Source organism: Polypterus senegalus, chromosome 3 (genome assembly GCF_016835505.1).
Source record: "Polypterus senegalus isolate Bchr_013 chromosome 3, ASM1683550v1, whole genome shotgun sequence".
NCBI lineage: Eukaryota > Metazoa > Chordata > Cladistia > Polypteriformes > Polypteridae > Polypterus > Polypterus senegalus.
This window is the reverse complement of record NC_053156.1, coordinates 72200566-72215380: the sequence shown is the minus strand read 5'-3', so window position 1 is coordinate 72215380 and position 14815 is coordinate 72200566. Positions and strand designations below refer to the sequence as shown.

General features: G+C 37.7%; 1 protein-coding gene across 12 annotated transcripts in view; it reads right to left on the bottom strand.

Moving 5' to 3' along the window:
- The window catches only part of ptprk (protein tyrosine phosphatase receptor type K), a 561898-nt gene that overhangs the window by 55261 nt on the left and 491822 nt on the right, over positions 1 to 14815 (bottom strand). For 8 of the 12 annotated variants that reach the window (XM_039747482.1, XM_039747485.1, XM_039747486.1 and 5 more), the window contains 2 exons: positions 5837 to 6021; positions 5503 to 5590 (listed from right to left, as the gene is read on the bottom strand). In XM_039747482.1, the coding sequence (XP_039603416.1) occupies positions 5503 to 5590; positions 5837 to 6021 (273 nt within the window). Of the gene's footprint in view, positions 1 to 5502; positions 5591 to 5836; positions 6022 to 12013; positions 12026 to 14815 lie in introns of all 12 variants that reach the window. The other 4 variants (XM_039747480.1, XM_039747483.1, XM_039747484.1 and 1 more) reach the window with 1 other exon arrangement.

Sequence of the window (14815 nt, the reverse complement as noted above, 5' to 3'; positions counted from 1 at the left end):
CATTCATTTTAAACATCCTACAGTCTTACCTTTCACACCAGTCTTAGCTACAGTTATAAGCATACAGCCCCTATAACCTCAGTTCGGCTTTGGGTAACTGTGAGTGAACTCATACATTTTAAACTGTGAATGTAACATAATAGTAATATATTGTTTGTATTATGTTGTAAACCATGCTATAAAACACTACACACAGCAACAGCCTGTGTACTGTAAACAATGAAAAAATCTGACACAAAATTGCTGGAATAGAATGAATGTGAAATGGAAGTAATCTGAATCATGTGTACATTGATGTAAAGCCAAATATACTCAGCAAAAAAAGAAACGTCCCTTTTTCAGGACTGTGTATTTCAACAATAATGTTTTAAAAATCCAAATAACTTTACAGATCTTCATTGTAAAGGGTTTAAACAATGTTTTCCATGCATGTTCAATTAACCATAATCAATTAATTAACATGCACCTGTGGAATGGTCGTTAAGACCTTAACAGCTTACAGAAAGTAGGCATTTAAGGTCACAGTTCTAAAAATGCAGGACACTAAAGAGACTTGTCTACCAACTGTGAAAAACACCCAAAGAAAGATGCCCAGGGTCCCTGCTCATCTGCGTGAACGTGCATTAGGCATGCTGCAGGGAGGCATGAGGACTGCTGATGTGGCTAGGGCAATAAATTGCCATGTCCGCACTGTGAGACGCCTAAGACAGCGCTACAGGGAGACAGGAAGGACAGCTGATCATCCTCGCAGTGGAAGAGCCCGGATCTTAATCCCATTGAGCACGTCTGGGACCTGTTGGATCGCAGGGTGGGTGCTAGGGTCATTCTCCCCAGAAATGTCCAGGAACTTGCAGGTGCCTTGGTGGAAGAGTGGGGTAACATCTCACAACAAGAACTGACAAATCTGGTCCAGTCCATGAGGAGGAGATGCACTGCAGTACTTCAAGCAGCTGGTGGCCACACCAGATACTGACTGGTACTTTTGATTTTGAGCCTCCCTTCATTCAGGGACACATTGTGAAACATTTTTAGTTTATGTCTTATGGTGTTGACTCTTTTAGTGTTCATACAAATATTTACACATTAAGTTTACTGAAAGTAAAAACAGTTGAAAGTCAGAGGACATTTCTTTTTTTGCTGAGTATATATGAAACTTATTGAAATGTACCTTATGGAGGAGTACAAACAAATGATGTAAGGATGTTCTAATAACTCCATTGGGAGTGAATTTGGTGAGGCACAATAGTTACTCATGAAAGAGATCTGCCTGGTCTTTGCCAGAAATGCAATAATGTGCTAAAATCATATATTTCCATGCATTTCTTAGTAGCTGGTTTATTAATTTTCCTGTCAAAGTTTATACCAACCTGGAAAAAATACCTCATTAGGAAACATGGAACATGACAAAAACACAAAATGTAGACTTTTTTTCATTTAGCCTAGATATAAAGGTGCTTTGCTGCTTCAGTCACAGTCTGCTCTGTTAAAAACATCTTAAAGTTAAGCAATGGCGATTGTAATGTGTGATTTATGCAAGTTTAAAAACATTACTTACAGTTGAGTAAACCTTCCTTTCTATGTAGCCTAAACCATTTATCAATTGCATAGAAAATCAAAGTATTCCTCAGGATAGTGGACCATTATTTACTAACCAATACAGGATTGCTAGACAGTGTCATATTAGGATTACAGTGCATGTGAGTGGGACAATGAAAGGATCAATGAATAAAAATAATGAAATGGCAATGGAGATGAAATTCCCAAATTCTTATTTTTTACGCACTTAAGATATTAGCTATGTAAGGTTATAGATATGTAAGGTTTGTCATGTGAACATCAACAGTTTAATGAATACAGGACTAACAGATATTTGGATGTTCAAAAGAAGTAGGAATTACATTTGATCCACTAATCTTGCAAGGGCACAAATTATTCACAAGAGCACCTAAGCAGTATGGATTCCAAAAATAAAAATGGATAACTGAACTGTGCTTCCGATCCAATTTCATTATAATTTTTGTTCTGGTGCTGACAATAAATATAAACCACTTTTGGGGACACTTCTATATATAAAAAAATGCTCATTTAACAATATACATTTCCATTGAAAATGGATGTATGAAAAAAATATCTGACTTTAAAATATTCTTTAAACTTAATAAGTTCTCACTGTGTTACCACACTTCACTTCCTTAAGAATTATAATAACATAATTTAAAGATCTATTAAAATTAAACAGCTTGATGGAATGTGTTAAACAAGACTGCATCAGCTGGTCATCTTTATTCTTACATTAACTGGTAAAATTATTATTAAATGAACATTCTTATTAAACTTATGTATTTTTTTCAAACACATTCTGATACATATTAACAAATTCTCCTTTACACTAGAATTACCAAAGCCTGTGAAAAAAAACTCATAAACCTGGCCCACCTTAAATCCATTCGCACCTCTCAGTCAGCGTCTTTTATTTTGTAAATGTGTCGGTAAGTGCAAGGAGCCTGCTATCCCATCCACTGCCACAGAAATGATAAAAATTGCTCTTCCAGCTCAAGCCTCGTTTATCTGTTAGTGAGATGCCGGAGCTGTATAGTATAAAAAGTATATAATTATTTGGAACACATGCATTTCATGCGAGTTCCGTGTCTACAAAGATCTATGTAAGTGTAGTATGACAGAAATGTTGAACACATACCTAAAATACAAAACCTTTTCATGTTTTAGTACTAACGACTTAAGTCCAAATATCATATAAGCACTTTCACAAAAGGTACAAGTATAACAAAACAAGTGCGCTTTTATTCAAGACTATAAGCAAAGAAAAAGAAATTGGATTATTGTACTTTGGTAGTAGAGCGATAAGAGCTGCTGACTCATAATCAACAGTTCGCGGGTTTAAGCCTTGCCATGTCACAAAATAAACATTTTGAGTGCTGAGCTGCTCTTATTCTTACTATTATACAATAAAAACATACATTTGATTTGAGTCTATAACAGCCGGTATAAATGTATGGTGCTTGCAAAGGTTAGCACTTCTTTTTATTCAGCTTTATTCTCTCAGTCGCATTCGCACTTGCCCTGATCTGACACTGCTGTTTTCAAATAAAGACGTGCTATAACAGAGGTGAACTCAGATGAGGGTTCTACATTAGAGAAAGAGAACAGTAACCGTCCCCTCAATAAATATCCACTTACATATAACGCCGCAGCAACACCAGCCGTAAAGGTGAAAAATGGCACCATTTGGATGCAGCAAGAGGTCTGGTGTCATCCTGTCAGTCAGTGTGCCCCACACCTGTTCTTCAAAGAAAAAGCACTGCTTACAGAGCTTGCCAAGGTATAGTGCAAAGCCCTGTTTGTGATTATGTTTTGTAATGGTCATTATATAAAAACATCTATATGTTACTAATATAAAAACCAAATCAAATGTTATTTACCTTGACTTATTTATGTATTTTCCTACAGCGTAAAGTCATATGTAAACTGCAGAGCTTCCAGTGTTTAATTGACACGGGCATGCTCACAAACTACATGTGTACTGAAGTGACTTCAGCTGCAGGTAGAAGCTCCTGTCGTACCCTACCCAACTGTGTTTGATCTTAATCAGAAAAAAATCCCAGTCGCCCCATGGGAGAAAGACTTTCTGAGACTAAGGTCATAAAGCTCATATTTTGCGAGTATGCCCATGTCGATCAAACAGAGGAAGCTCTGCAGTCTACTTGTGACTTTACGCTGTAGGAAGATAAGTAAATAAATCATTCGATCTGGCTTTTATATAAGTAAAATATAAATTTTTGTAGTTTGTATATAAAGACCATCACAAAACAATCACAAACTGGGCTTTGCATGATACCATGGCAAGCTCTGTAAGCCGTGCTTTTTCTTTGAAGGACAGGTGTGTGGGGCACACTGACTGGCAGGATGACGCCGGACCTCTTGCTGCATCCAAATAGTGCCATCTTTCGCCTTTATGCCTAGTGCAGCTGTGTTGTTATATGTGAGTGGACGTTTCTTGCGGGGAGGGTTTCTGTTCTCTTTCCCTAATGTAGAACCCTCATCCTCTGCTATAGGACGTCTTTATTTGAAAACAGTGTCAGATTAGGGCGAGCTTGAACATGGCTGAGAGACTAAAACTGAATAAAAAAAAAAAAAAGAACACGCTAACTTTTACAAGCACTATACATTTACACTGGCTGTTACAGGCTCAAATCAAACATAGGATTTTATTGTATAATAGTAACAATAAGTGCAGCTCACTATTCAAAATGTTTATTTTGTGATGTGGCAAGGCTCGAACCCATGAACTGTTATTTATGAGTCAGCAGCTCTTACCGCTGTACTACCAAAGTGGTCGTAACAATGATGTACGCTAACCCGATTTCTTTTTCTTCTGTTATAGTCTTGAATAAAAGTACATTTGTTTTGTTATACTTGTACCTTTTGTGAAAGTGCTTATTTGATATTTGGACTTCTGTCTTCACACATTATACACTTCCTGTCAGCATTTTGTCGTTAGTACTAAAACGTAAAAAGTTTGTCTTTTAGGTATGTGTTCAACATTTCTGTCATGCTACACTTACATAGATCTTTGTAGACAAGGAACACACATGAAATGCATGTGTTCCAAATAACGATAGATTATCTACACTATACAGCTCCCAGTACCTCACTAATAGATAAACAAGGCTTGAGCTGGGAGATCGATTTTTGCTGTTTCTGCGGAAGTGGGAGAATGGAACAGTAGACGGCTTGTGCTTATTGACACATTTACAAAACAAAAGATGCTGACGGAGAGGTGCAAACAGATTTAAGGTGGGCCGGGTTTGCGAGTTTATTCATAGGCTTTGGTAAAAAGGAAAGGAAAGTTGTAGTATGAAGGACTTTCAGGCAAAAAAAAAATATCTTCCAGTATGTTGCAGATCTGGGGGGCAAGTGCTCAACAGGTTGACAGATTAGATTAAACAGGAGTCTCTGTGGACTACAGATGTAATACTGTATTTTTACTGATCTGTAATATTTGCAATGCAAAAGAATTTTACTTAATAAATTAAGGAAAACCAATCCATGCTTATGACAGCTGCAGCCTAATTTTCAAACAGTATTTTAATATAAGGTTTACATTATCAATTCCATTTTAACATAAATTGCACAAATTTGTAAATGGTAACCACTCTGTGGGTGCCCATTGGCCAGAAGTTTAAGGAGAGACATTCAGCAAGTTATCTTCCCCAGCATATGAAATATTACACAAATTGCAAAGTTCAGCTATGTAGGATCCATGTTTTATATGCTTTGCATTTCTCTCCTTTATATTCGTAAAAGGGGGTTTGTTAAAAAAAGACTAAAGGTTTGTGATCATGTCTAATACATTTGCCAGTAAAAGTAAACATGTAGAAATATTACTGCCCACAATCACTAAATAACTAAATTAGCCATGAACAAACAGAATGCTTAACAGTCACTGATCAAACCAATTCTTTTCCAAGCAAAAAGACTTACATGCAATTATGTTGCCATATCGATTCTTTGTTCTGTTTTGCTCCTTTTTTGCTACATCCCAAGATGATGACTGTCCTTCAAAAAAACTCTATATAAAGAAAAAAGATTAACTATTTAAAAAAGTGTACTTATAAATTGGAAAATGTAAAATTTACATTGTTAGTTGAATGCTAAGCTTAGTAGTCATTAGTAAAGCAACAAACAGTTACTTCCCTTAATGTTAGAACTGAATATTTTAGTATAAACGAATACAACTTGGTTAAAACTGAAAAAAAGCTTATTAATGTTATTGCTACTGTATGCCCAGAGGGTTACAATCTGACCAATGCCTGACCTCATATTCTTCTTTAAATCCATAACTGTCAGAGGTTTTCATCAAATTTATGTGTTGAAGCAAATCTGCCACCCGAATTGCAGGATGTAGCTGTCCAGTCTGATATGGAGATTCGGTGCCTTCACAGTGATAGCGTGGCACATCTAGTAGCCTGCTAGACTCGGCTGCTGCAGTGTGATTTTCATCTACCAAAAGAGAAAAACACTGACTAAAATCAAAGATGCCATACCATTAAGATATTCACAACAACATAAAAAATTCTATCATTATGATTTTCATAGCTACAATTGCATTTTTAATCTTTACAGCAGAACAATAAATAAAAGCATATAATGTGTTTGAACCCAGCCACCAAGGTCGCACAAGCCAATGCTGTCTTAGTGCCAGTACCAAGCCAAAGTAAACTGGGGAGGGTTGCATCAAGAAAAGGCATTCAGCATAATACCTGTGTCAAATCAAACATGAGGACGAGAAACAGAATGTCCAGACTTGATCGGTCAAGGCCCGGTTACCAATGACCACCACCGATGCTGTTCAGTAGGGTATCGGTGGAAACTATGCTACTCTTGGACAAAGAAGGCAAAGGAGAACAACAATAGAAAAGTGGATTCGGAGATATTGAGAAAGGAGGAAGGGAAAGAGTGTGGAATGAAGAGTCGGAAGTTTGAATGTTGGCATGATAACTGGTAAATGTACAATGTGTACAGGAGACCAAATGAAAAGGGAGTAAGCCCAGAAGCATAGGAGGCGAGTGCAAACTGTTCTACCGTAGTGTTGATGGGAAAAGTAATACGGTAGGGGTAATTGTAAAGGAATTGTATGTTAGGAGTGTTTTGGAGGTGAAGAGAATGTCTGACAGAGTGATAAGCATAAAGTTGGAAATAGAAGATATATAAAATACCATCAGTGCACACATGCTGCAAATGGGAAAAGAGTTGGAGGAGAAAGATTTCTTGAGTGAGTTAGACTAAATGCTGGAGAGTACACCCAAAGAAGAAAGTGGGGTGATCAGAGCAGATCTTGATGGGCATGTTGCCAAAGGGAACAGTGGTAATGAGGAGGTGATAGGCAGATATGGCATTAAGGATAGAAATGTTGAAGGGCAGGTGGTGGTTGATTTGCAAAAGGGGATGAAAATGGCAGTGGTGAGTGCATATTTTAAGAAGGAGGAGGAACATGGTAATGTACAAGAGTGGAGGAAGGTGTACACAGATGGACTATTCTCTGTGTAGGTGATGCAATGTGGAAGAGTTTAGAGACTGTAAGGTGGTGGGGCAAGGGAAAGTGCAGCTAGAATAGGATGAATTTCGATGTGAGAAACAGAGTGAGAATGGGACCAAGGATCAGTTAGTGGAAGCTGAAAGAAAGACTATTCTGTGAAATTCAGAGAGGAAGTGAGAGAAACACTGGGTGGTGGTGAAGCGGTAATGGAGAGAGCTATGAAGGTGCTTGGTGTGACATATGAAAAAAAGAAGGAATACAAAGAGACTTGATGGTGGAATGAGGAAGTACAGGAAAGCATAAAGAGGAAGAGGTTATTGAAAAAGAACTGGGCTAAGCAGAGAGATGACAAAAGCAGACAGGTGTACAAAGAGATGCTGTGAAAGGTGAAGAGAGAGGTGGTGACGGCTAAGGAAAAGGTGTATGCTGAGCTATATGAGAAGCTGGAATCAAACAAAGGAAAAAAGCACTTACACCAATTGGCCAGACAGAGACCAAATGAGCAAGGACATGCTACAGGTCAGGGTGATAAAGGATGCAGAAGGAAATTTCCTGAAAAGCAGGAAGAGTGTGTTGAAAAGGTGGAAGTTGCATTTTGAAGAACTTATGAATAAGGCCTTGTTCACATGGGCGTTAAGTTTTTGGATAAACGAACTTGCTTTGAACGTCCTAGACGTTTATGTTGCATTTTGTGGTGGTGATCGATTGACTTCTACACCAGCGTTTTTTTGTCTCTGTCTAACGCCAGCCTGCAGCCCAAATTGTAGTTTGTGTATTAACCTGTGGAGGCAGTGTCGGGAACTGGATATGAAAGCCCTTGTCGTTTTATTTGAGGTGCCTCCTTTCAATATGGACCATTTTGCTATGTTAGATATTAATCTTCTTGTTTTAAAAATACTCTTAATACGGCGACGTAGGGAGAGAAAAAATCACCGCCGCTACTGGGTTCATCCTCTGACTGCACAACGTCGGGTTAAAGGAAGTTTTTTTGTGCTTTATGAAGAAATGCGAAAATTTCTGCGCAAGTTTTTAATTACTGTCGGATGTCGGTTTCCACTTTTGATTGTCTGCTGCAGCTGGTGCAATGCCACATTGCACGCCGATCAACCAATATGCGACTTGGTGTTAGCCCCGAAGAAACACTACTTGTCACTTTGAGGTAAGGAAACAGTAGTCGAGTGTGCGCTTACACCGGTGTTATGCACTGAAATGCCCCCCCGCCATGGATTGCCCCCCCTACATAATCGTTATCAAATATTATATTAGAACATAAATTAATAAGTTCATGGTTTACAAATTACATGAGACAATAAAATAAAATAAGCATATATGAAAATATATATGTTGTATATGAAAACATAAAAATATTAATATCATGGGATATATCCGGTCCTCCGCGTAAAATAAACGCGCAGAAAACGAACTAGAAGCGGTTTCCTTGCGCTCGTTGGGTTTTGAACACCAAGAAAAGCTGCATGCAACGTTTTTGATGCCCGATAAACACGCTGCGGACAAACGACGTCACCAAAGCCGTGTGAACACTCTCATTGACTCCTACGTAGAAAACACTCGGCGCTTGATCCACGCTCACTGGACGCTACGAACGCAAAAAAAACGTTCGATTTTAACGCCCGTGTGAACAAGGCCTTAAGATAATGAGAGAGATTGAAGGTTGGATGAAGTGGATACAGTAATTCATGAAGTAAGTGGAAAAGCAGTTGACCTAGACAATATACCAGTGGAGGCATGGATATGTTTAGGTGAGCTGGCCATAGAGTTTCTAACTAGATTTTTAACAAAATCTTGAAAAACAAGAAGATGCCCGAGGAGTAGAAAAGCAGTATATTTGTACCAAGTTCCAAGAATAAGGGAGATGTGATGAGTTGCAGTAACAATCGGAGTGTGAAGTTGATCCGCCACACCATGAAGATATAAGAAAGAATGATGGATGTGAGGCTGAGTGGAGAGGTAGTGATCTGTGAGCAGCAATATGGTTTCATGGCAGGAAAAGGTGTTAAAACTGCAATGTTTGTTTTAAGAATGTTGATAGAGAAATACAGAGAAGTTTAGAAGGAACTGCATTTAGTATTTGTGAACTTAGAGAAAGTGTACAATAGAGAGCCAAGAGAGGAGTTATGGTAGTGTACAAGCAAATGAGGAGTAGCAGAAAAGTATATGAAGGTGGCACAGGATATATAAGAGGACAATGTGACTGCGGTGACGTGTGCAGTTGAAATGATAGTCTAGTTCAAGGTGAGATTGAGTTTACATTACATTAAGGATAGGCTCTGAATACTTTCCTGTTTGAAATAGTGATGGACAGGTTAACAGATAAGGTCAGACAGGAGTCCCTGTGGACTATGATGTTTACGGATGACACTGTCATCTGTAGGGAGCGTAGACAGCAGGTTGAGGCAAACCTGGACAGGTGGAGATACGCACTTGAGAGAAGGGGAATGAGAGTCAGTAGGAGTAAGACTTGTGTATAAATGAGAGGAAAGGTGGTAGAAGGGTGCAACTAAAAGGAGCAGAGATGGTCAAGGTGGAATAATTTAAATACTTGGGTTTAACAGTCCAAAGCAATAGAGAGTGCAGTAGAGTCTTGAAGAAGAAAGTGTAGGCAGAGTGGAAAAGAAAGACAGGAATGATTTGTGATAGAAGAGTAAATGGAAAAGTGAAAGGGAAGGTCTATAAAAAGATAGTGAGACCAGCTATGCTGTATGGTTTGGAAATGGTGGCACTGACAAAAAGACAGAACTGGAAGTGGCAGAGTTGAAAATGCTATGATTTTTCTCTTGGAGTAACAAGGGCAAACAGGATTAGAAATGAGAGTATTAGAGAGACACCACAAGTACGACAGTTTGGTGACCAAGTGAGAGGGGCTAAATTCAGATAGAACTGTGACCAAGTGAGAGGGGCTAAATTTAGATGGTTTAGGCACGTGCAGAGAAGACATGAGGGGTACACTGGCAAAAAACATTGGGAATGGAACTGCCACGCATGAGTAAAAGATAAAGGCTAATGAGTAGGTTTACGGTTAGGTTCAGGAAGGACAGGAGGGCAGTTGGTATTGCAATAAATGCTGTAAAAGACAGTGATAGATGAAGACAGATAGCCCGCTGTGGCGACACTTAAATGGGAGCAGAAAAAAGAAGAGTGTGTTTGACTACTCTGTCAATGTTTGAACAAAAGGTAGCAACACACACATAAGAAATGACAAATTTTGAGATTATACTGCTAGGTCAAAGTATGGATAAAAGTGGGTGAATTTATCATGAGTAAATAAGGATTACAAAAACATTTTTTTCCTGAAGCATTTCCACTAAAGTGTTTTACTGCATAGCAATACTGAGTAACATGCCAGCCTATGCATGCAAAGATGATCTGTGTCTAATGTAAGAATGAATAAATGAAGATTGTAAACAAGCATGAGGCACTTAGACATTCAATCTTTTTAATAAATAACTGCTGTCTATCACTTGAAAGAACAGCTGGCAATTAGAAAGTCTTTTTCTACAAATGAAGACTTCCTAAATGGGTAGGGCTCTGTCCTCCTCAACAGAAAAGTATACACCAAAGACTGAAATGTATTTATTATCCAAATGTGGTTATAAACTTACAAGCAGTAAAGGAGTGTGTGTGTGTGTGTGTGAGAGAGAGAGAGGGGGGAAGAAAAAAATGTAATTTCATGAAAAATTTGACTACCCATATTCCAGTTTAATTAAATATGTGACCACATGGTGTTCAATCCATCAAACGAGAGAAAATCAGCATATCCAAAAAAATTCAAAATAATCATCTTAATAACCCCCTTTTTTCAAAAATATATGTATTTTTTTACAATTGCTTGTGCAACAATTAGTCATATACACAGAAAAAAATAGTTTAAAAAGTCAAGTTATCTGAATATGGTCTAAGAATGCTGGAATCTTTTGGGTATTTTGGGAGAAATCTAATGACCCTGAAGTTCATGTACAGTACTCATTTCCTCAAACTGCTTTGCCAAATCCCTGAGGTAATTCTGATAATACTAGACAATATTTAGGAATGAACACCTTGAGATGATGTTCTGAACTCATTTAAATGCTCATCCAAAATCATTAATACTTCACCAGTTTAGATTTGCCACTTAATTTAACCTGCATATCTATTGTATGTGGGGGGTAAGTTTAAAACCTGGAGACAGGCCTTTTCATCTGTAAAATACTGTGTTTGTGCAGATTGTTTCTGCTTATAATTAATATATTGTATTTACCTTTTGTTTTGTTCAGTATTTAAAAAATGAAAACATGTTTCTATACTTTTATTTTGTAATCTGTTTATCCAATTGAACATACAAATGATATTAACAATTATGAAAGTAACTCCTAAAACAACATCCCTTCTCACTTTATTTGGACCACAGTCTACGATATACTAACATACTCTGATCCAAATAGTTCACTTAAAAAGAATGAATAAGCAAATACCCTATTGAGAAGAGAAGTATTTGAGATATACTACTAAATTACAATTGAGTATACAGGAATATCAGACTAGATATTATTAATTAGCATGTCTGTTTTATACTGTATAATTCAGGCCAGACAGATTCCTAATATCATTCAATGCGATTAAAAAAAAAAAAATGCTGCACACTAAGCGTAGGTGAATAGCTGATTAGAACTTGGAGGGGGAGAAATCCTACTGGGATACCATCAATAAAATATTAATTACAAAGACAGACATACAACAACAGGAGGATGAAACCCAGTAATCAAATTGAACACTAAGCTGTCAAAGATAATCTGTTGATTATAACAGGCTTACTTATGGTTCATTTAATTCTCAAAGTTAATTTTCTGATGAGTCTGTTGATCCATGCTGCGATTTTAATACAACATTGCAATAATCTCCTAGACATTTTTCTCCCAAAGAGCCAGGTTATCTGAGTAAATATTTACAATGCACACTTACCCGTTATTGGCACTTTACCAACAGAGGCAGAAAGAAAGACATGAAATGAAATAAGTTTGGGTAAAACATCCTCTGTTAAAAACATTCAAACTCAACAATGAATGACTATGAATAGTGGGAGAGAGAGGAGTATTTTTATCACCTGTAAAGTACTTAAAGTCCTAGTGGCAAAAAATAATTAAACAAAATAAATGAAATAACTTCCCAAACATCATAAACCAAAAACTGTGGGAGGGCATGAGTCTGTAAAACATCTCTGAGGCCTAAACAAATACAACTGTAGTATAATGAAACACTGGTAAACTAGTACAGTTTACTGCCATGTTGAACTGACTTTATAAATTCTGAAACATATGTACTGGGAATAAATTTTTGTATTTCCCCAAAGTCCTGTGAAAGTGACAATTATGCATGAATACACCTGAAAATATTTACATAGTTACTTTCTAAAATCAAAAGTTACACAGAGTGATGGCCCTGACAAAGAAGAGTTCAGAGTCTGAAGGTCATGGCACACTGTTTAAAAACAATAGGTGAAAAACTTGTAAGATCATGTGTGATGGAGGAATTGTTTGTCTTTAATAATAAAAAGTCTTGTGTAGTAAAAAGTGATTTAGGCAGGTGAGGAATTAAAAAAAAAAAAAATCAACAAAGTGAAATTTGGCTAGCATTAACTGTTCTAAGTAAAAAGTTATTTAGGGTCCATGAAAGAGAATACATTAAACTCTAGGTTCACCAGGAGGAGAACAGAAATCATGATTTAAAAATGCTACCTCAGTACTGTAAACAGACAACAAACTTTAAATATACTGAACAGTAGATTTGTATGTGTGAAGGGACCATTCTAGTATTAGGTACAGGACTTTAATGATTTCTGTAGTTAGGCGTCATCCAAACCAATGTTACCAAGTGTTACCGACACATGTACCTATCTGCAAAAGGAAAAAAAGTGAAGGTTATTCCCACATTTGGAAAACAAAACAGGGGAAGAGACATTTCAGTCATGTAAACTTCCTTAACTATGAAGGCTTACACAGCCGAATTATGTCTCTAACCCCTTTTTATCAGCATGTGAATAACCTTTATTTTCTAATTTCAATATACACTCACCTAAAGGATTATTAGGAACACCTGCCCAATTTCTCATTAATGCAATTATCTAATCAACCAATCACATGGCAGTTGCTCCAATGCATTTAGGGGTGTGGTCCTGGTCAAGACAATCTCCTGAACTCCAAACTGAATGTCAGAATGGCAAAGAAAGGTGATTTAAGCAATTTTGAGCGTGGCATGGTTGTTGGTGCCAGACGGGCCGGTCTGAGTATTTCACAATCTGCTCAGTTACCGGGATTTTCACGCACAACCATTTCTAGGGTTTACAAAGAATGGTGTGAAAAGGGAAAAACATCCAGTATGCGGCAGTCCTGTGGGCGAAAATGCCTTGTTGATGCTAGAGGTCAGAGGAGAATGGGCCGACTGATTCAAGCTGATAGAAGAGCAACTTTGACTGAAATAACCACTCGTTACAACCGAGGTATGCAGCAAAGCATTTGTGAAGCCACAACACACACAACCTTGAGGCGGATGGGCTACAACAGCAGAAGACCCCACCGGGTACCACTCATCTCCACTACAAATAGGAAAAAGAGGCTACAATTTGCACGAGCTCACCAAAATTGGACAGTTGAAGACTGGAAAAATGTTGCCTGGTCTGATGAGTCTCGATTTCTGTTGAGACATTCAAATGGTAGAGTCAGAATTTGGCCTAAACAGAATGAGAACATGGATCCATCATGCCTTGTTACCACTGTGCAGGCTGGTGGTGGTGGTGTAATGGTGTGGGGGATGTTTTCTTGGCACACTTTAGGCCCCTTAGTGCCAATTGGGCATCGTTTAAATGCCACGGGCTACCTGAGCATTGTTTCTGACCATGTCCATCCCTAAATGACCACCATGTACCCATCCTCTGATGGCTACTTCCAGCAGGATAATGCACCATGTCACAAAGCTCGAATCATTTCAAATTGGTTTCTTGATGGCCCCCACAGTCACCAGATCTCAACCCAATAGAGCATCTTTGGGATGTGGTGGAACGGGAGCTTCGTGCCCTGGATGTGCATCCCACAAATCTCCATCAACTGCAAGATTGCTATCCTATCAATATGGGCCAACATTTCTAAAGAATGCTTTCAGCACCTTGTTGAATCAATGCCACGTAGAATGAAGGCAGTTCTGAAGGTGAAAGGGGGTCAAACACCATATTAGTATGGTGTTCCTAATAATCCTTTAGGTGAGTGTAGTTGGTGTGGCAGCAGAATTTTTTTAGGCGCAAAATAACACCGAACCAGTAAGGAATGGTACATGTTGATTAAATGGAAAATATTAATAGAAGTTTGGGAAAAAAAGGATTTAAGAAAAGGATAATTAAATTGGGCACATGGAGGAAATTCTGATTTTCTGATTAGTTTAGTGACTTGGTTAGGAGCCATTGGGCTGAAATTTGTTACAGCACAATATAAATTTCGCTTTCGAGTTCAAAGGATTTTAGAACCATGTAGAATGAATTGGTGACTGTGCCTTAAATAAATGTTCAAGTCTTTGCTGATTTTTGCTTATATTTGGCACAATTATACCAGTTACAAAATAATCTACCATTTACCTGGTGGATTAACTTGTTCAAATGTGAGTTAATCCCAATTCTTTATTCAAATTCAGATTTCCTAGTCATTCAAGCAAAGGAACTGATTATACATGCCATAACTTGTGCTTCATTTTGTAATAATAAATGTATCAACATGTTAA